The sequence below is a fragment of the Salvelinus namaycush genome, chromosome 19 (genome assembly GCF_016432855.1).
Source record: "Salvelinus namaycush isolate Seneca chromosome 19, SaNama_1.0, whole genome shotgun sequence".
In the NCBI taxonomy this organism is placed as follows: Eukaryota; Metazoa; Chordata; class Actinopteri; order Salmoniformes; family Salmonidae; genus Salvelinus; species Salvelinus namaycush.
In genome coordinates, this window is record NC_052325.1 from 4,335,609 (window position 1) to 4,358,918 (window position 23,310).

At 42.4% G+C, this 23,310-nt stretch overlaps 2 protein-coding genes and 1 pseudogene across 2 annotated transcripts; all 3 read right to left on the minus strand.

The window, feature by feature from the left end:
• Positions 1–474: 474 nt before the first annotated feature.
• Positions 475–1,844, minus strand: LOC120063709 (gap junction alpha-3 protein-like). Its single transcript, XM_039014004.1, has one exon. The coding sequence runs from the start codon at positions 1,813–1,815 to the stop codon at positions 502–504; it is 1,314 nt and encodes a 437-aa protein (XP_038869932.1). The 5' UTR covers positions 1,816–1,844; the 3' UTR covers positions 475–501.
• A 4,846-nt stretch (positions 1,845–6,690) lies between these two features.
• Positions 6,691–7,527, minus strand: LOC120063710 (gap junction beta-2 protein-like). Its single transcript, XM_039014006.1, has one exon. The coding sequence runs from the start codon at positions 7,504–7,506 to the stop codon at positions 6,691–6,693; it is 816 nt and encodes a 271-aa protein (XP_038869934.1). The 5' UTR covers positions 7,507–7,527.
• A 3,127-nt stretch (positions 7,528–10,654) lies between these two features.
• Positions 10,655–23,310, minus strand: part of LOC120064526 — a 28,542-nt pseudogene continuing 15,886 nt past the window's right edge.

Genomic DNA, 23,310 nt, shown 5'->3' on the forward strand with positions numbered 1-23,310 from the left:
TCTCAGCAATTTGCCAACCGAACTCAACAACTTGATGAATGTACAGTATCATTCCTAATTGGAATAAATAGGCTTTTATGTTCATCAAATAAACAGAACAACAATAACCACTGTTGACAAGAGCACATTGACACAGACCAGGCCATTGAAACCAAAATCAAACAAAAAAGTTACTTGGCCATTTTAAACTGGAATAAGAACCATAAAGTCCCCTGATGTCCAGTATATCGAAGCCTTCAGCTTGTCAGACCATTTTAACCAACATTGCACAATCAGACTGTGTGCATTTTTTATTCTAACATGTATGCTACAACTCACCAATTGTACTGATATCAACTGCTGTTAATAGATATATATACTAGGCAACAACTCCAGTTCCAGCCCCCTGCCTCACATTGCCTCCATTAAAAAAACAAAAATATTTTTATTTTATTTTGTACTTTTTATATAGAAAAATCATTGGGGGCTTTGGGAGGTTGGAGGTGTATTTAGGGGGACTGACTATACTGCCAGGTCGTTGGGCCTGGATCTGATGCTGCTGCTCTTGCTGGCCCTGCTGAGCCGTCGAGGGTCTGTGACCATAACGGGGGGCTCGTGCATTTCCACTGTGGTGGTGATGTGGCCTCCCTCCTGATCGCCATTCCCCCCACTCAAACTGCCCCCACTGGAGCTAGGGTTGGTGGTGGTGGTGGGGGGAGCAGCTTCACGGGGCAGCTGCTCACTATCAGAGGGAGAGGAGGAGGAGGAGGAGGTGGCCTTCATCTCCCGAGTCTGCTGCTCGGTGGCCAGGTTGGCCCAGTTCTGCTGTGTGGTCAGCCTGTGGTTGTTGTTGCTGCTCATGTAGTAGGAGGATGAGGGCTTCTCCTGCAGGGGGTCCATCTTGAACTCTGGCCGGGAGGCTTCTGCCATGGGCGGCAGGAAGGCACCGCTCCCAGCCGTCACGTCCGTGTACATCGATGGGTAGCTGAGGTTGGGAAGGGCAGTTCTGGAGGCTGAAGTCATGGACTCAGGCCCCACACCATCAGAGCAGGGCAGCAATGCATGATCAGGGGTGACCATTCCCTGTTTAACTTTCTTCCACCCAAGGTGATAGATCTCTAACAAATTCAGCAAAAGAGACAAGCAAGCCACCACAAGCATAAATATGATGAAAATCGTCTTTTCAGTGGGCCTAGATATGAAGCAGTCCACAGTGTTGGGGCAGGGCCACCGTGCACACTTGTATAGCGGCCTCAGCTGGAAGCCATAGAGAAAATACTGACCTAAAATGAACCCCACTTCAAAAAGGGTCTTGAATATGATGTTGAACACATAGGTGCGTAGCAGGGCACCTCTAATGCGGATCTTGCCATGCTCATCCCTGATAGGTGGCTTCTCCTTTTTACCACCTCCTCCTCCTCGTCCTCTTCCTCCACCTGCATCCCCTTTGCCGTTGTAAAGGAGTTCATTCTCCTCCTGGAGTCTGTTGGCCTTTCGCAGCTCCTCCTCCTTCTCTTTCCGCTTCTCCTCCATGCGGACGATGTGCAGTACATGACCCAGGTAGATGAGGGTGGGCGTGGACACAAAGATGATCTGCAGCACCCAGAAGCGAATGTGTGAGATGGGGAAAGCCTCATCATAGCAGACGTTCTCACACCCAGGCTGCTGTGTGTTGCAGGTGAAGTCAGACTGCTCGTCGCCCCACACATCCTCAGCTGCCGCTCCCAGCACCAGGATCCTGAAGATGAAGAGGACAGTCAGCCAGACCTTGCCGATTACTGTTGAGTGTTCCTGTGCATTCTCCAACAGACGCCCCAGAAAGCTCCAGTCACCCATGCTTCAAGATTTCTAGCCTAGGGAGAAAGTACAGTCTGGAGCAAACAGAGGGAGGAGGGGAAGAAGAGACAAGGAGTGGGGGAAAAAGAGATTGTCAGGAAACCTGTCAAAGTGATGCTGTGTAACATAAAGCATAAATAGCAGTCAAATAAAACATGGACAGAGAAGCATTACACACCTAGAGAGAGAAAGCAGAGGTCTCATCACCCACAAACATACAAATGGTTAATCACACTTCACATCGGCACAACACATTAAGCGCTTATTAAAATGAGTTCCATAAAATGGCCTTGAAGAAGTCATTGACGTAAACCGCTGAATCAATTGTCTCAATCGAACAATTGGTCAAAGGAAGTGAACGGTATAGAAATGTTCTGTAATGTCATATAATTTTGTGAAGCCCCCTATTTCACTATTTAGCTTAGAACTATGAACCTGACATTTATGCTAACACTCTTTCACTATCCTGTTCTCTCTCTCTCCCACTCTTTCTCTCAGTTACTGTCAAACACACACACTCACACACACTCTCTCTCTCTCTCTCTCTCTCTTTCTCGCTCTCTCACCCGCTCGCTCCGCTGCACAGATGGCATGTGCTGAGATCAACATTATAATGTTCAAAAACAGCAGCGAGCAGAGGTTGGACTGCAGTGTGTAGGCCCTGACACACACAACTCCCACTGTTACAGATCCAATAGGGCCATAGGGGTCAAGTTCAAAGACATAACATACGATCTTCAACATCTAATAGCCCATTATATCCTATGATCTACTGAATTACTTTTACATTGAGAACGGAGGCAGCTATAGGCCTCTTTTAACATGATGACAATTATTAATTAGCTAAATCTAATACATCTCTACCTCACTTGTTAAAAAAGGATGAGAGAAGAAGTAACCAATGCAGAGGCCATTTGATGTTTGAGTCTAAAAAATTTGTGCTCTTTTAATGGCAATTGAATGGTAATTTGTATCAGAAATTGCAGCCAATAAATGCAAATACACCATACTCACAATAACATGCATTGACTAAACTATTAACTATGCAATAATGTATAACGTCATGCGGCATAAATTAAACCAAACAGAATAATCAGATGACAGTTTCCCATAATGATGGTCAAAAACAAGCTTTTAGAATGTTTTTTAACTGACCTCTGAATATACCCTAGTCACACGAAACACTGTTGAATACAGGAGCATGAAGACATTTGTCCCCACTGCCTTTTGTTATCGATATATAGCGTTTGGTTAGCGTTGTGCACATGAACTTGCCAGTAGATGCCTATCAATCTACTATTCACACCAAAACCAAAACACAAGCAGGAACATAAAATAGTTGGAACTTACTAAAATGTTTTTCTATTGACGGTAATAAATCCATCGACTAGGGTTCAGAATATATATGACACCTGTAACGAAAAAAAGTATAAATCAGTTAACATATTCGTCCATGAATGTATTTACATCAAACCCAAACTAAAAAGAAGCCTATTCCCTTAGATTTAAGCAGACTGGCACATAAAACGTATGTTATTTTGTTTAATGATGGGTATTCTTTGGTTTACTAGTATTTTGTCACTCTTATTGAAGTGACAATTACCATAATCTGATTCATAACTAGTATGGCGTCATGAATTAGGATGTTAATTAGATTGGAAAGACAGGCATTTTGACAAATAATTTATATGCAAATACATTTTTATTTTGAAATATGCTTTCACCTATTTCTCTCTCCTTATCAATAGCCCACCCTATAGTTTGTATCCTGATTAAAATATTGTAAAAAATATATATATATATAATAATTATAATATATATAGGCCTATATAGTTCACAGCAAATACATATGAAATATATATTAAGAAGTGCTAACATTATAGGCCTACGCATATTGATACAACTTCAGATGAATCGATACCAAAATTGTTGTTCGATGGGTCTGATGATGACCCACCCCAAATCAATGCTGGTCTCATCAGAATTTGAAGTGCTGATCAAGGGGGAAAAAATGGGCATCTAACTATTGAAGTCATCAGGGCTATGGGAAACATAAATGACTGTATAAAACAATGCAGAATGCTTTAACATGTATATGTTTAATATATTTGTATTTGCATTATCACTGCTATTATTAGGCTAGTATAAAGACTACATTATTAGAATACCATATCTGATAAGGTTGGAATGCTGCATGTTCTTTTTTTTTTTTTTGTCTAAACACGTATATCAGTCCAGACAATGTCTCATCAGTTTATACAAACCGAATACATTGAATATCAGATGTTTTATGAAGGTTTTGTTTAACATTAAATAAGTAATATTGATTAATTTGATCATGTTCAGATAGCCTGCAGTAACCTACAAAGGGTGGAGGATAGGCCTTGTGTCCACTGGCTCTTTTTAAGCATCCCTATACCTTTGTTATCCTATTATTTAAACCTGATTATAATAGAGGGTTACTACTGTAATTTATAATAATTAAAATAGGCACACTCACACTCAACATTGACATTAAATAAAATGTGCTAATATATAAGTTACCAGCATCACGGTCTAGGATGACAGTGCCGGGAAAGATATTCACACCTAATTTCAATCATACCTTAAACTGGGGAAGCCCAATTTAAATATCGAAAGCAATATCCGTCTGCCATTGGTGCCATATTTTGAGTGCGTCGGATAGCCTACAGACCTCCCAAGGAAGCTGGTAACCTCCCCTCTCCCCCTGTCCCCAAATTCTGGCACCTCTGCCAGCTTACCAAACTCTTTTAAACGCAGCCAGGCCAAGATATTCATGCACAAACTTCTTCACACGTGGATTCGCCGCCAAATTTGCGCAAGGAAAGTTCGTTTTTCCGAGGCGAATTTAACTTGGAAATGGGTTTCCGCGAAGGGCAGCTCCCTCCAGTTCCCAGTTATCGCGACTGTCACATTGTGTGACCATGCATGAATGAATTCAGAAAGTCATCACCCTGGACCAATGCACGCCACGCCCCTGTAAAATATATATTTTTAAATTCATCGCTCAAGCTTCAACTATAGGCTATGCAGTCTGGGGGTGTATGTTATCCCGGAAAAGTGGGTTCTGCGTTCATTCTTTTACATCTGACCTTTGGCCTACTATAGTGGTTGAATTAGGCGATTTTGACAATACAGTAGGCCTATACATTAACCCACCTGTGAGAAATAGTTCATTTGGAATGCTGGGGAGAACATAGGCCTGTCAAATAAAATATTGATGTGATTTAAGTATTTATGATTCTACACTTCACTAGAATAAAATGAACTTATTTGTCATATATGGCTATCAAAAGTTACACTGCAAATGCAGTCACCCACCCCAAAACCTATATCAATAACCTACTGCCCTCTCTTGGTTGTCCAGAGAAGCGCATCCTAGTGACTGAGGTTGATGCGCATGCGATCAATCATTGTTATTACAACCGATAGTCCAACAGTGTAGTGTGAAAGGAATAAGTATCATTTTTAAAAATTTTATTAAACAGTCTCAAGACTGGGGTCAAAGTGCAGATAGCTAATAAAAAAAATACAAATCAAACATCCTTCAAATAATATGCAGTTAGAAAGCTAATAGATATGCCCTAACTGCTGTAAGGGAAGTGTGACCATTGAGGCTTTCAAAATGTTGCATTTACAGATATCCTTTTGCATTTCCTCTAAACAATCACAATATAAAAATAGCACCTCAACAACTGAATATTGAGAGATAGTTAGCCTACAGTTTGCTTTCCATGACAATGTCCAAATCATGAGCCATCACAAAATGTGTGGGATGCATCTAACTGGTAAAACTGTCCTTACGTCTTCCCAGGGAACAGTCAGATTGTCACTACAGTGATACAAGTTATGGTGTTCCAACTTCTACATGTATTTTTGGACGGAGCACATTAAGCCATTTTTGCCTGTAGATCAGTCTGCTTACTCACATTGAAAGAGGTACACTGATTAGTTCAGTGGCTAAAATAAGCAACAAGCTGAAAGACAACACCCCCAGTTAGGATCTGTAGCCAGGTTTACCACCAGTCTTGACCACAATAGGCCATGTCTGTCACAGTTGGCATAATGCTCAGAGGGCCAGTTTCCAGGACCCAGCTTAAGCCTACTCTTGGACCAAAAAGCACTTTCCAATTAATATTCCTAATTGAGCATGCCTTCTAGTCTAGGCATAGGCTTCATCTGGGTCCAGGAAACGTGCCCAGAATGTTCAACTGGATCAGCCATCTTCCCTGAAAACATTGTGCTCAATATACAGCATCAGGTACTATTTGACACTGCTGATAGCGACTCTCTTAAAATTAAGGCACTGCATCTTAAAATTGCTTTGGTACTTGTGAAATTTCACTCGTCACTGTTAGAATGCAGGCAGATGTGTGTACACAGGTGATCCTCAAATAGAACTTGGAGCTATACTGCACATTTGTGAGTTTCTGCTTTGGAAAAGTCTCCCACAAAAACTGAACAAACACAATGTTAACCAATTCTGGTTGCTCTCCACAAATAAAACATTAAACTCCTGCACACACATTGTAAACCAGAAGGTGGCACTCTAGACCCATTTTTCACTTCTGTTCAACCTCTCACTCCCTGAACATACAAGCACCTTAAATTGATATCAATAACAATACATTAAAATTCTAGCACGTTAAAACTTTTAGAACTCTAAAAGTAGTTTAGGGCACTGAGAGAGAAATATCCTCTACATGAGCAGACTCGGGGTTAGGCCGGTCCTCAGCTGCTACAGGCATCTAGAATACAAGTATGGTCTCATCTAATGGTAACAAAACACTGATAGATTTCTATTCCCTAGTTATGTGTAGTCTCTAATGGAAAAGAACAGGCACTGGGCTGTCCTCACACAGTTTTGTTGCTGGAGGAATCGGTAACAGACGACAGCAGCATCTGATTCTTTTTATTCTGTAGTAGAGACTTGTCCGGGGACACATGATCAGGGTGAGCATAGGCACGGTTCTTCTTGGAAATCCTGGTGGAGCACCTCATCAGGGCCTTGGCGATGAGGTAGGCCAGCTCAGCCACATTGAGCACCATGCAGATGGCAGAGGAGACCACCATGAAGATGGTGAATATGGTCTTCTCCGTAGGTCGTGAAATGAAGCAGTCCACCTTGTTGGGGCAGGGCCATTGCTCACACTTCACCAGACGAGGCATCTGGAAGCCGTCGTAGACAAAGTAGAGTGCATACATGAAGCCAGCCTCAAAGATGAGGCGGAAGAACAGGCTGCAGGTGTACGTCCACCACAGAGGCCCAGTGATGGACAGACGCCTCCTCTTTAGAGTCTCCAGGTCCACCTGCCTGGTCTTGTCATCACCACCGCTTCGTGAGGCCGCGATGATGTGCCGCTTGTCCCCACTCTTCCTGTAAGCCACATGCATGGCCACCAGCAGGGCCGGTGTGGACACGAAGATCAGCTGTAGGCACCAGAGGCGGATGTGTGACACTGGGAAGAAGTGGTCGTAGCAGACGTTCTTGCAGCCGGGCTGCTGGGTGTTGCAGGTGAAGTCAGCCTGCTCGTCTCCCCACACGCTCTCTGCAGCCAGTACCAGGATGGTGATACGGAAGATGAAGAGGACAGACAGCCAGATCTTCCCCAGGCTGGTGGAGTGTTTGTTCACCCCGCCAAGCTGGGTGTACAGAGCAACCCAACTCATCTCTAAGGCAACTTTGTCTGAGACCACCTGGAGAACACAAGAATGGAAAGAAGGATACAAATTAATTTCAGTTCTTAGTGGACATCAAAGGTTTCATTTTCAGAAAACCAAACAGACCAGGGTAGGAAAACAGTAGACCGACATCACTGTTAAGTGTTTGTTTTAGTCCCCCCCCCCCCCCCCCCCCATTTAAAAAACCTAACCAAAAGGTCCAACCCAAAACTGTACAATTTAACACTAAGTGGTGTTTCTCCAATACATTTCAAGACATCTACTGTATATAATGTATATCAGTGGTTCACAACCTTTTTTGGTTACTGTACCACCAACTGAATTTTGCTCTGCCCGGAGTACCCCCCCATGTGCATTTTAGCAGTAAGCCTATGGTCTCATGAGTCTTCGTCTATCCACAGGGGTACTTGAGAAGTACCCCCAGGGGTCCTGGTTGGGAACCACTGATGTACAGTAGTCAATATAGCCTCACATCAAAAGTGAGGCTATATTGAGAGATGGATCAAAATAATCATGTCACATAAGAAAGTGAATTCCCATTAACTTAGAGAAATCAATGAAATTGCTTTTGTTTTCATTATAATAGGCGACAAAATGTCAGAAACTGTCCATAACAATTCGCCAATCAATCACATTATATCAAGTTTGGTTTCCTCATCGAATTTCTAACCTGACAATTCTAACCTGTATATCAGGGGGAAAACATCTAAATCTCATTCACCAGCGGCTGTATCATTACATAAAGCCGAATAAAACCGTTGAATATGCGGCACGAATGATTCACAAATCACAGCTATCTCACCTCCCACTTTCCTGGAATATCAGCAAACTTCCATTAACTTCAGTTTTCGGTGCTCTTTAACGCCGTCTTGTCAAGTAACTCCAAACGTAGAAGAGTAGTGTGATTTGTTTGGAAGCAAGTCCAACTGAGAAAGCTGCGCGTGTGAGCTCTGGAGCGATGCACCTGAGTTTTTATAATCTTCTCCTCTTGAGGAGGATCCACCGGCTAGGGGCGAGACCAAGGAAAAGAGCACTCATCAACCCCACTCGCTAATCGGAATACTGGGACATGTTCAGGACAGAGTAGGCCTATCTATTTTTATGACTACCAGAATCTACTATTTGGTTTCGAAGTATTGAAACCAAACCATATGATTTCAATTAGAAGTATTTTAATAAACAACCGGAAAATGTTGTCATCATTTGAAATAGGTTACATGTCATATTAAACAGCATATAAACACTCTAAATATGTCAGGAGCCAAACAAGTAGCCTAAGAACGAACGAAAATGAATTATTTAGGCTATATTATTTCAAGGCTATAGTCTACAAAGAAATACAATACATCGTAAAGCATTTGCGAGTGCGACACACTAGGATGTCGGACATTAAGCCTCAGCATTTAAATAACATTTCGTTGTATTAAATCATTATAGTCTATAAATTGCACATCTAGGCTGTGACTTACTTAGAATTAAAATCAAATGAAACGAAAAATGCCTTATTAGGCTCCAGCTACAGTCCATTTGAATTCATTTTTAGAAACATGAGTTTGGCTTGAGTCTGTGTCTTCAGGTGATGATGCCTAGAGAACATGCCAGCAGCGGAGAATATGCGCTCAGTGCTTGCTGAGCCACTGGGAATGCTAAACACCCTTGGGACACTCTTGCCAGACTGGGCAGGGATGAGTATGTGTTTTTTTCTGTAGGTAGGCCTAAAGGATTTTAGGTAAAATAACCCTATCAAAACGGAAAGCTCCTTGCAAGAGGTAATATGCCAGGCATATTGGGCCAAAAATCATTGATGGCCTATTGTATAGATAATAGAACAAAAATTAACGAAGCTTAATCTGATTTTTAGTTTATAAATACTTTCCTACAATGACACACCTAGCTAGCTACCCATCTCGTTTTTTTGTTAGCATTTGCACGTAGCAAGTACACGATAAGGCTTTCGGGATAACTTTCTTTTCAGATTCCACAACGATTCTTCAGTTCACCGCACTCCCTCTTTTTTTAAAACCGTTAACTAGGCAAGTCGGTTAAGAACACATTCTTATTTACAATGACGGCCTACCAGAAGGCAAAAGGCCTCCTGCGGGACGGGGGCTGGGATTAAAAAGAAAAATAGAAAACAAAACACACATCACGACGAGAGACTTAAACAACACAGCACTTACTCCTCATCTTTGTAAATCACCTTGATTTTTCACCTGTGTGTTTTATCAGTTTCTTTAGGAAAATATTTTGTATACTAAATGACAGTAGCCAAAGCAAATGGCTATAGCAGCACACAAGTACTCTACAAATGCATGCTGGGCCGGCGATGGCCAGAGCTCGTGAAGTGAGCGCTACTGGAGAAACTGGAGCCGGCGAGAAGGACCATGCTCCCGCATTTGGGAAACTCGCTCCACCTCCCGCTCTATATGATTAAACATTCTGAACGTTTAATTTAACTGAATACACCCTGTGATCACATTCATTTCAAATGTACTGTTGACAGATCGAGACACTTAACCCAGAAACAGACACTTGAATTCGGTGTTAATTACTGGTCAAGCATACTGTATAAAGTACATAGTCATCATGAGTCACAAGATCACCAGAACAAATGTAGGCATGACCGAAGAGGGAAGATAATATTTTTTTTAATGTTCAACCCATTTAACAGATCCCAATCATAGTTGTCCAAAATGTGACGTAACACAATATGAAAAACCCTATGATGTATCTTTAATCAATTCATGTTTGTTGTTTTTCTTTAGTTCTTGATAAGGACAATTCAAATGTATTCCAATCCTAGAGAAATTCAACATTTTAATAAAAAATAAAAAAAATTCGCTAAACAAGTTTATCACATTAACATTTCATATTCACAATTCAATAAACCATTGTGGTATGACCAAACCATTACTTCCTTTGTCTGATCATCAACTTGTTGATTGCATAAAACATGGTTATATTTCTGAGGAGGCATGGCAATCAATCCCCAGATTGGTTTATTGTGTGTGTGGGCTCCTACAGTAACATCCCAGATTGGTTGAGCGATTGTGTGTGAGGACTCAGGGCTACAGTATTCATTAACATCCCCAGTGTAGGCACCACAGAGATCAGATCATTCTCATCACCATGCTCCTCAGGCTGAATGAGGGTCAGTGAAGGCCTGAGTGATGGACAGAAGAGTCCCAGACACAAGCTTATCTTGTACATCAGTGGTGTTGATAGTCCAGTGGTCACTTCTTGAGCTTGGCCAGGCCCATGAGGAGCTGATCCCTCCTCTCTCTCCTAGCAGACAGGTGCTGCGGGTCAGCTCACACATCTCCTGTAGGGATACATCAGAGGAGGAGAGGGAGGGAGAAGATGAGATGAGTAGAGAGAATTAATTGAAGTTTTAGCTGCTGGGATTTCTTTCCGCTGTTGGCCTGGTAAAATATTTCCTTGGTTGGATACACTTGCATTAAATTGGTCCAATTTGAAATATTTTCTGCTTATGGTCAGGGTGTTTTCACACGACAGCTTCCCATCTGTGGAGAATAATGTTTGAACAGCCTGATGGCATGTGGTTGAGTAATGTCTAATTAACAGAGTAAAGTTCTAGAGGGGGAAATATGTAGAACGCTCGACCTTGAGCTCCTTGGACTAAAAGTTCCACATGTAAACATTGCCCTCTTTGAACTAACCCAGTTTCACACCTCCTTGAACTTGATTAGTCAAATCTGAAGATATTTTTCCTAGTCCTAGAATCTAGTGGAGTTAGTACAAACAGTTCAACACACAAACACATAAGCCTACTTTGTTGATGCGCTCGGCTGCCTCCCCAGAGAATTTGGGAACAGGTCCAAAAGTGGTCAGAACACTCCTCATGCCCTCTCTGTAGCGCTGGAGTTAGTCCTCCAGAACTGGGAGAGTGGACCATACATAGAGGGTTGGCCAGACTTTACGGCAATGAGAAGATCTTATTTGTTACAGAAGTTCAGAGCAGCAAAATCAGATCTGTATGGTCTCACTATGACCGAAAATGAACATCTTCCAAGTCATTTAGTCATTCTATAATGATTCTAGTAAGGGTTCTAGAGATCTAGGGTGTAAGCATTTAAATGAGTAACTTGTTTCTTGGGTGTAAAATGCTATTCCCCGTTTTCTTACTCCCAAGTTGAACACTGAATGTGTACATGAACATTACAGGGACAGACTAAAGCTAACATTTCAGTGTGATAACTGCCAGCTACATCCAACTAAGCTCTCTCAGAGTTATGTTTTTGGTGGGAGAGATCTCACCTGACTAGGACAATTTCAGTGATCCTTTCTCTCCTTCTCTCTTCTGCTTCAATAGTCTGAACAAAATAAGTGCATGGCTCCTTCAGTCTCGTGTTTAGCTTATAAAATTACTTTGCTTTCTAGTTTAAGGGCTTTTCTGTGTCCTAACTGGAAAGTATAGTCACTCAGCCAGAGCAAAGCAGAGTGGACCGGAGTGTTTTACAATCTGATTGGACTGGTTAGACTAGACGACCTACAGTCACAACAGGAATGGGCTTGAGTAACCTTTGGATGTTCTGAGCAACATTCTGTAACACATGCCACTGGTGTTTTTATTTCATACAATGGGAGATAAGTGTATTTTACTACACTTACACAGGCCGATGTTAATTCATCATAGAATTCATGATGGCACAATAGGACTGGTATAAAAAATTATTAAGAAGAAAGAAAACAGGTAAAGTAGAATGTGTGAGTACTGTACAACATGTATTCCTCCCTGGTAATATTGGTTTTAGATGACTTGTGTGAGGGAGTTCATTAATCTGTGTTGGTCAAAAGACAGCTTTGTTCTGCCAAAGTGCTCTCTCACTCTCTGAGCACGGTGGTACAGCCAGAGCAAGGTCACCCTTTAGTTTTCACACTTCCCTTTCATATTCTACATCTATATGACATCTCTCTCTCTCAAACACATGCACACACACCCCGCCTTCCCCCAATATATGCCTATATGGTAAAAGGGGACAGACATGTGAGGGCGTGTGAAGGCCACAGTTCCCCCTTCTCTTCACAGATGTTCAGGGTCTAGCAGAGCGACCTCTTTGAACTAATATCACGGTCTGGTCATAAGCTCTGCCTCTCACACAACCATAATTGTACATGGTTAAATGTGCCACAATCACACAGGACAAAGAGGACAGTATATAAATATGTATTCTTTGGGGACGGCTTCTCTATGTGTAAGTCAAATGAGGAACTGACCTTCAGATGCATTAAGGTGCATGGTTTCCATGGGACCAATAAAAGCGTAGCGCATTCCCAGCCCCTCTGACATTACCAGGTCAATGTCCTTGACTGAGATGACACCATCCTGAAACGGTAGGTAGCAATGAACTCAGATTCAACAAAAGGGCAAAAGTTTTATTTTTGTACACCCCCGCACTCAGGGTACCAATGACACAGACGAGGGGTTATTCACCCTCAACGACACTCTTAATAAGCTTTCTACCTGCCCAACAAACAACCATCAGTCTGTCAGGAGGGCTGAGGAAGCAGCAGACTAGACAACCCTTTTCCTTTCATCCCAGCAGAGCACAGCAGCATTAAGGCTACTCCCACCAGATTGGGTTTCCCTAATCATCCCATTCTGTGTCCAAGGATAATGGCAGGGTACAGAGGAGAGGAAAGGCTGTGAGGGCAGTGCCAGGCCAGGGACAGGGCCTGCTGTTCCCTACTCAGATTACTGCTCAACAGATACTCGTTGGCTGACCAGGGGGAAATCAAAGCTCGGACACAGATATGGAGAGTAGAGGGACAGGGGGGACAGTGGCGTCTTTGTTCGCTTCCTGCAGGCCAACAACGGGCCCGTTATCTTGGTGTCGCGAGGCGGCGTCCAGGCGGGGGGCAGCCGTGAAAAGGGGCCTTTCCTCTGCTAATCACTGGGAGCTACCGGCTGCGTTCTCAGCCACTCTGCTTTCCGACACTGGCTTGGACTCAAAGGCCAAGTTTTGTGTGTTTGTGTGTGTGTGAGAGAGAGAGAGAGAGAGAGATTGGGGGTATGTTATTTAACATTAATATCAGTGACACTTCACTTGAACTCTCCGTCATTAGGCCTACATACGACCATAACACTCAGCTTTTTGCAACTTGTACAGCAATGACCAGGTAGACCTATGAGAGTAGATGAGAGTTTGTTGTGAGTTTTGAATAGAGGGACAAGCTCAGTCTTATCAAGCTTCTTATTCCCTTCTTTAGGATCATTAATGTTATAATTTGGGTATAACAAGGCAACATTGTAATAACATGAATTACTTTATTATTTTGTGGGGATTCTCTGGGAAGCACCACTAGGTATCAGGTACTGTGGAGTTGAATTATTCTATGTAACCTAAGTGACTAGTACATTTCCATTGATGCCATATATTTTCCTACCAAATAACAATACAGCACCGTAAAATAAAATGTTGCCAATTCCCTCTTCAGAGTGCTAACAACAAAATGAGTTGTATCAAAGGAGAGAACATGCTGAATAGACCAGATTTCCAAACTCTGACATCACAGCGAGCTTACATTGTCATGCACCGAGGCAAGGTGTGTATAAAGGATGATAACATGTCAACAGCTGAGTTGATGCTGGCTTTAAGATAAGCAAAGTGTGTCAATATCATTACATGTCAATTGAGTAGATTCAGTTTGGAAATTGAAAATGCTGAAATATCTGCATTAGCAAATTGGCAGTAATTAAATGAAATTGACCCAGACTGGTAAATAATAAAATACCGTCTGAAATGTTGATTCCATTAGCTAGGTTTCCATCCAATCGGCGACAGATTTTCATGTGAATATTCTAAAATCTACATAAAAATAATATGCGCACTTCCCCACCAGAGATTTTCCATCATTTCGGGGGGGGGGGGGGGGGGGGGGGGGCACCAATGACAAAACCACATAGAACAATCTTATGGCACATACTATACGTAACAAAACCCATTTTCAAATTGACTTATTGCGGGTAAAAAGCTGTGCGTGATGATATAGTGCACATAAAAATAAAAATCTCATGTACTGAATTTAAAGAAATGTATATTGCATTTTCAACTCTACTGATGGTTTTGTCACAAGAAATGTGTATTATATAGTAATGCCCACTCTGGTCTTTACACATGAGCTCTAGCCAACAGCTCATAGATACAGTCTAGCCAACAGCTCACAGAAACAGTCTAGCCAACAGCTCACAGAAACAGTCTAGCCAACAGCTCACAGAAACAGTCTAGCCATCAGCTCACAGATACAGTCTAGCCAACAGCTCACAGAAACAGTCTAGCCAACAGCTCACAGAAACAGTCTAGCCAACAGCTCACAGAAACAGTCTAGCCAACAGCTCACAGATACAGTCTAGCCATCAGCTCACAGATACAGTCTAGCCAACAGCTCACAGAAACAGTCTAGACAACAGCTCACAGAAACAGTCTAGTCAACAGCTCACAGATACAGTCTAGCCAACAGCTCACAGATACAGTCTAACCAACAGCTCACAGATAGTCTAGCCATCAGCTCACAGACACAGTGCGGGCAGGCTACCTACCAAACATCAATTATCATGTCACCAGAATAAGACCCTCGATATTTATTGGAAAGCACAATCAAGCTCATCATGTCCACGTCACCCTGTTAAGTTCATCATAACTTATTTCATCTGTAGCCTAATAAACGTCATGCTTTTCTGAGTTGTAGTGGGAGGACCACACAACATGTCATCGCGTGACTCCAAGTTCACTTCGATATGATGCCTATTATATCAATATTTGCACATAAAGGTGTTGTTTAGAGTCATTTCATGCATTATTAATTTTACAGACACAAAAAGATCCCACCATGTCCAAATAACATTATTATTTATACAATTGAACCGAAACTTTCTGTTTCCATCACAACTGTCATGATTTTGGCCACCTAATGCATAGTTATAGTGGGTAAGCCGGTTTAGCTGGTTCACCCAGAAGGCAGCCAGCCTCAACCGGAAGGATTTACAAATCACTGCCTGGCTCTGTCTCAGTAACTACTGACTACCCAGAGACAACATGAGTAGAGAGCAACAAACCCAAAAGAAATAGAAGAGTAAAATCCTCAGTGACATATTTGACATTTATACAAATATTTGACCCAGATATATCTGGTTTTACCTGCACAACAGCCTTACAAGATCTTAAAAAGCTGAAAAACTGATCTCAATCTCTCATGACATATGGTGTCTATAGATGACTTGTATCACACAGCTGCCATGATACACGTGACCAACGCATCTTACAGTTCCATACTGTGTAGGTAGAGAACCATCCACTTAGTTTAAACTCCATCCAGGTCAGAGCATTTCAATAGTAACAGCTATGTGTCATTTGTCAGTAAAGAACCATGGGTGCCCTCAGAGTTTATTTGGCTTCAGGGTACACCGCACAGCCCGCCAGCACATTCCAAACACTCCAAGGATCCAAGGAATGTCATAAAGACATGTGTCTGAGTTTCTACAGGTCCGTGTTAAGATGTAAATATCTGCACAGATGAGATGTATAGGGGGTGGGGAATACAGCTCGCCAGCTTGTAGTCCTAAAACCTGGAAATGAGTGACCTCTGGTTTGTTCAGCCATCCCTACGGGAGAAATGAATAGGAAAAGAATAGGGTTTTGGAATAAATGCCAAAAATAAGGTCTGAGGTTAACACAGGCTTAAGAGATATAATATGTTTTGTTCTATGAAATAATAGCAGTCAGTTAACATGACCTTTATGAATTATGAAGCCTTTGTGCTTTTTTTATTACATAAGTTCTTCAAAATTCACAAAAAGTGGCGTTAGCTGATGAAGATTATCTCATAGAACAAAACTTATAAGATCTCCTAAGCCTGTGTTTAGCAGACCTTATTTTCTGAATTTATCCCAAAACCCTACAAAAACGCCATTCATTTTCCCCATAGGCTTTGTCCAACGAACCAATAGCAGAGTTAGTGCTTACAAAAACACACCATTACTATTTCTCTCTATGGATGTAACGTGAAGAAGCTCAGTTCCCTGCGCCGTTTCTCTGAGCTAAAAACAACACAGATGTTCTCAGTAGCGTGACCACAGCGCTTTGTTGAGTGGACTGACTGAGCTCACAAGAGCTGTGCCCTTCACTCTGAAGGCTCACTTAACCTGTCTGTGAGAATAAGGTAACTCTCTAAAGACACTACAGTGTTACACGCTAATGCACATCCAGACTTAAGAGCTAATCGACTGGGTCGGAATGTTCTGAGTGTCTCTGTGCATTCCACTGGGTTGTCATCTCTGTTGTATGAAGACAATGGAAGTAGAATAATTCTTCTCTTGGGTAGAGGTTCATTGACTCTAAATGGTTTGTGAAATCAATGCTAATTGACATCGCCAAATAAGTGGCAGACAGTGACATGACAAAAGCACCACTGAGGCGTTATTTTTTTAGGCTTGAGAGGTTTCATGTCCAGTACTAGGCCAGATAAAGAGCCACAAAAGCAAAGCTGTCGTGACTGTGCACATTATCTGAGACTTCAGCACTTCTTACCATGTACAGTACCAGTGAAAGACTTGGACACACCTACTCATTCAAGGGTTTTTCTTTATTTTTTACTATTTTCTACATTGTAGAATAATAGTGAAGTCATCAAAACTATGAAATAACACATTAGGAATCATGTAGAAACCAAAAAAGTGTTATATCTCAAATATATTTTATATTTCAGATATAACACTTTTTTGGTTACTACATTTCTAATCAAATCAAATTTTATTTGTCACATACACATGGTTAGCAGATGTTAATGCGAGTGTAGCGAAATGCTTGTGCTTCTAGTTCCGACAATGCAGTAATAACCAACGAGTAATCTAACCTAACAATTCCACAACTACTACCTTATACACACACAAGTGTAAAGGGATAAAGAATATGTACATAAAGATATATGAATGAGTGATGGTACAGAACGGCATAGGCAAGATGCAGTAGATGGTATAGAGTACAGTATATACATATGAGATGAGTAATGTAGGGTATATAAACATAAAGTGGCATAGTTTAAAGTGGCTAGTGATACATGTATTACATAAAGATGGCAAGAAGCAGTAGATTATATAGAGTACAGTATATACATATACATATGAGATGAGTAATGTAGGGTATGTAAACATTATATTAAGTGGCATTGTTTAAAGTGGCTAGTGATACATTTTTACATAAATTTCCATCAATTCCCATTATTAAAGTGGCTGGAGTTGAGTCAGTATGTTGGCAGCAGCCACTAAATGCTAAATGTTGCTCTCGATTGTGCATCTGTAGAAGTTTGTGAGTGCTTTTGGTGACAAGCCGAATTTCTTCAGCCTCCTGAGGTTGAAGAGGCGCTGCTGCGCCTTCTTCACAACGCTGACTGTGTGGGTGGACCAATTCAGTTTGTCCGTGATGTGTACGCCGAGGAACTTAAAACTTACTACCCTCTCCACTACTGTCCCGTCGATGTGGATAGGGGGGTGCTCCCTCTGCTGTTTCCTGAAGTCCACAATCATCTCCTTTGTTTTGTTGACGTTGAGTGTGAGGTTATTTTCCTGACACCACACTCCGAGGGCCCTCACCTCCTCCCTGTAGGCCGTCTCGTCGTTGTTGGTAATCAAGCCTACCACTGTAGTGTCGTCCGCAAACTTGATTATTGTGTTGGAGGCGTGCATGGCCACGCAGTCGTGGGTGAACAGGGAGTACAGGAGAGGGCTCAGAACGCACCCTTGTGGGGCCCCAGTGTTGAGGATCAGCGGGGTGGAGATGTTGTTACCTACCCTCACCACCTGGGGGCGGCCCGTCAGGAAGTCCAGTACCCAGTTGCACAGGGCGGGGTCGAGACCCAGGGTCTCGAGCTTGATGACGAGTTTGGAGGGTACTATGGTGTTAAATGCTGAGCTGTAGTCGATGAACAGCATTCTCACATAGGTATTCCTCTTGTCCAGATGGGTTAGGGCAGTGTGCAGTGTGGTTGCGATTGCGTCGTCTGTGGACCTATTGGCTCGGTAAGCAAATTGGAGTGGGTCTAGGGTGTCAGGTAGGGTGGAGGTGATATGGTCCTTGACTAGTCTCTCAAAGCACTTCATGATGACGGAAGTGAGTGCTACGGGGCGGTAGTCGTTTAGCTCAGTTACCTTAGCTTTCTTGGGAACAGGAACAATGGTGGCCCTCTTGAAGCATGTGGGAACAGCAGACAGGGATAAGGATTGATTGAATATGTCCGTAAACACACCAGCCAGCTGGTCTGCGCATGCTCTGAGGACGCGGCTGGGAATGCCGTCTGGGCCTGCAGCCTTGCGAGGGTTAACACGTTTAAATGTTTTACTCACCTCGGCTGTAGTGAAGGAGAGCCCGCAGGTTTTGGTAGCGGGCCGTGTCAGTGGCACTGTATTGTCCTCAAAGCGAGCAAAAAAGTGATTTAGTCTGTCTGGGAGCAAGACATCCTGGTCCGCGACGGGGCTGGTTTTCTTTTTGTAATCCGTGATTGACTGTAGACCCTGCCACATACCTCTTGTGTCTGAGCTGTTGAATTGCGACTCTACTTTGTCTCTATACTGGCACTTAGCTTGTTTGATTGCCTTGCGGAGGGAATAGCTACACTGTTTGTATTCGGTCACCTTGCCCTGGTTAAAAGCAGTGGTTCGCGCTTTCAGTTTCGCGTGAATGCTGCCATCAATCCACAGTTGCTGGTTTGGGAATGTTTTAATCGTTGCTGTGGGTATAACGTCGCAGATGCACTTTCTAATGAACTCGCTCACCGAATCAGCGTATACGTCAATGTTGTTGTCGGACGCAATGCGGAACATATCCCAATCCACGTGATCGAAGCAGTCTTGAAGCGTGGAATCAGATTGGTCGGACCAGCGTTGAACAGACCTGAGCGCGGGAACTTCTTGTTTTAGTTTCTGTTTGTAGGCAGGAAGCAACAAAATGGAGTCGTGGTCAGCTTTTCCGAAAGGAGGGCGGGGGAGGGCCTTATATGCGTCGCGGAAGTTAGAATAACAATGATCCAGGGTTTTACCAGCCCTGGTAGCACAATCGATATGCTGATAGAATTTAGGGAGTTTTGTTTTCAGATTAGCCTTGTTAAAATCCCCGGCTACAATGAATGCAGCCTCAGGATGTGTGGTTTCCAGTTTACATAGAGTCAGGTAAAGTTCGTTCAGGGCCATCGATGTGTCTGCTTGGGGGGGAATATATACGGCTGTGATTACAATCGAAGAGAATTCCCTTGGTAGATAATGCGGTCAACATTTGATTGTGAGGTCAGGTGAACAGAAGGACTTGAGTTCCTGTATGTTGTTATGATCACAACACGTCTCATTAATCATAAGGCATACCCCCCCGCCCCTCTTCTTACCAGAAAGATGCTTGTTTCTGTCGGCGCGATGCGTGAAGAAACCAGCTGGCTGCACCGACTCCGTTAGCATCTCTCGAGTGAGCCATGTTTCCGTGAAGCAAAGAATGTTACAGTCTCTGATGTCTCTCTGGAATGCTACCCTTGCTTGGATTTCATCAACCTTGTTGTCAAGAGACTGGACATTGGCGAGTAGTATGCTAGGGATTGGAGCGCGATGTGCCTGTCTCCGGAGCCTGACCAGAAGACCGCTTCGTTTGCCCCTTTTACGGCGTCGTTGTTTAGGATCGCCGGCTGGGATCCGATCCATTGTCCTGGGTGGAAGGCAAAACACAGGATCCGCTTCGGGAAAGTCAAATTCCTGGTCGTAATGATGGTGAGTTGACGTTGCTCTTATATTCAGTAGTTCCTCCCGACTGTATGTAATGAAACCTAAGATTACCTGGGGTACTAATGTAAGAAATAACACGTAAAAAAATAAATAAATACTGCATAGTTTCCTAGGAACGCGAAGCGAGGCGGCCATCTCTGTCGGCGCCGGAAGTACTATTTGGTTCTTTAATGTAGCCACCCTTTGCTTTGATGACAGCTTTGCACACTCTTGGCATTCACTCAACCAGCTTAATGAGGTAGTCACCTGGAATGCATTTCAATTAACAGGTGTGCCTTGTTCAAAGTTAATATGTGGCATTTCTTTCTTTCTTAATGCATTTGTGCCAAATCAGTTTTATTGTGACAAGGTAGGGGTGGTATACAGAAGATAGCCTTATTTGGTAAAAGACCAAATCAAATGAAACTATATTTGTCACATGCGCCGAATACAACAAGTGTAGACCTTACCGTGAAATGCTTACTTACAAGCCCTTAACCAACAGTGCAGTTCAAGAAGAGTTAAGAAAATATTTATCAAACTAAAGTGAAAAATAATACAAAATTAACACAATAACATAACAATAACGAGGCTATATACAGGGGGTACCGAGTCAGTGTGCGGGGGTACAGGTTAGAGGTCATTTGTACATGTACAGTCCTTTGCAAAAGTATTCATCCACCTTGGCGTTTTTCCTATTTTGGTGCATTACAACTTGTAATTTAAACAGATTTTTATTTGGATTTCATGTAATGGACATACACAAAATAGTCCAAATTGGTGAAGTGAAATTAAAAATATAACTTTGCTCTAACCCCCTTTGCTATAAAGCCCCTAAATAAGATCTGGTGCAACCAATTACTTTCAGAAGTCACATAATTAGTATATACATACACCTGTTCTGAAAGGCCCCAGAGTCTGTAGCACCACGAATCAAGGGGAACCACCAAGCAAGCGGCACCATGAAGACCAAGGAGCTCTCCAAACAGGTCAGGTACAAAGTTGTGGAGAAGTACAGATCAGGGTTGGGCTATGAAAAATATCAAAAACTTTGACCATCCCACAGAGCACCATTAAATCCATTATTTAAAAAATGTAAGAATATGGCACCACAAAAAAACCTGCCAAGAGAGGGCCGCCCACCAAAACTCACGGACCAGGCAAGGAGGGCATTAATCAGAGAGGCAACAGAGACCAAATATAACCCTGAAGGAGCTGCAAAGCTCTACAGCGGAGATCGGTGTATCTGTCAATAGGACCACTTTAAGCCGTACACTCCACAGAGCTGGGCTTTATGGAAGAGTGTCCAGAAATAAACCATTGCTTAAAACTTCTTATGGCTGCATCCCGGTAACGGGATCGATATGACAGCAGCCAGTGAAAGTGCAGGGCGCCAAATTCAAACAACAGAAATCTCATAATTAAAATTCCTCAAACATACATGTGTCTTATATCATTTTAAAGGTAATCTTGTTGTTAATCCCACCAAAGTGTCCGATTTCAAATATGCTTTTCAGCGAAAGCACTACAAACGAATATGTTAGGTCACCACCAAACCACAATAAGCACAGCCATTTTTCCAGCGAAAGATAGCTTTCACAAAAAGCAGAAATAGAGATAAAATGAATCACTAACCTTTGATTATCTTCATCAGCTGACACTCATAGGACTTCATGTTACACAATACATGCATGTTTTGTTTGATAAAGTTCATATTTATAACAAAAAATCTGAGTTTACATTGGCGCGTTACATTCACTAGTTCCAAAAACATCAAGTGATTTTGCATAGCCACATCGTTTCAACAGAAATACTCATCATAAATGTAGATGATAATACAAGTTATACACATGGAAATATAGATATACCTCTCCTTAATGCAACCGCTGTGTCAGATTTAAAAAAAAACTTACGGAAAAAGCAAATCATGCAATAATCTGAGACGGAGCTCAGAACAATAGCCAAATTAGCCGCCATGTTGGGGTCAACAGAAACCAGAAAATACATGATAAATGTTTCCTTACCTTTGATGAACTTCATCAGAATGCAGTCCTAGAAATCCCAGGTCCACAATAAATGCTTGATTTGTTCGATAATGTCCGTTATTTATGTCCAATTAGCTACTTTGGTTAGTGCGTTAGCGGTAAACAATTCCAAAGTCACAAAGCGCATCCACTATAACGTGACGAAATGTCCAAAAGTTCCGTAACAGTCAGTAGAAACATGTCAAACGATGTACTGAATCAATCTTTAGAATGTTGTTAACATACATTTTGAACAACGTTCCAACCGGAGAATTAGATTGACTTCAGAAGAGCGGTGGAACGGAGGTCCTCCTCATGTGAAGGCGCATGTGAAAGCATGGTCAGCTCGTGGCAGTGATTACTCATTCCTGTCTCCTTCGGCCCCCCTTCACATTAGAGTCATCAGACAAAGTTCTATTGACTGTTGACATCTAGTGGAAGCCGTAGGAAGTGAAAACTAATCAATATCTCGCTGTAATTTCAATGAGAGCTTGGTTGAAAATCTGCCACCTCAGAAACAATTCAAACAGGAAGTGGAACTTCTCAGGTTTTTCCCTGCCATATGAGTTCTGTTATACTCACAGACATAATTCAAACAGTTTTAGAAACTTCAGAGTGTTTTCTATCCAATACGAATAATACTATGCATATATTAGCAACTGGGACTGAGGAGCAGGCAGTTTACTATGGGCACCTCTGTGCACCTTTCATCCAAGCTACTCAATACTGCCCCTGCAGCCATAAGAAGTTAAAGAAAAAAATAAGCAAACACGTTTGGTGTTCGCCAAAAGGCATGTGGGAGACTCCCCAAACATATGGAAGGTACTCTGGTCAGATGATACTAAAATGTAGCTTTTTGGCCATCAAGGAAAACTCTGTCTGGCGCAAACCCAACACCTCTCATCAACCCGAGAACAACTTTCAAAGCACTTCTTGGCTACCGACGTGAGTGCTACGGGGCGGTAATCATTTTAGGCAGGTTACCTTCGCTTCCTTGGGCACAGAGACTTA

Excerpts from the sequence above, each read along its gene's own strand:
- LOC120063709 (XM_039014004.1), bottom strand. The coding sequence starts at position 1,815 with ATGGGTGACTGGAGCTTTCTGGGGCGTCTGTTGGAGAATGCACAGGAA.
- LOC120063710 (XM_039014006.1), bottom strand. The coding sequence starts at position 7,506 with ATGAGTTGGGTTGCTCTGTACACCCAGCTTGGCGGGGTGAACAAACAC.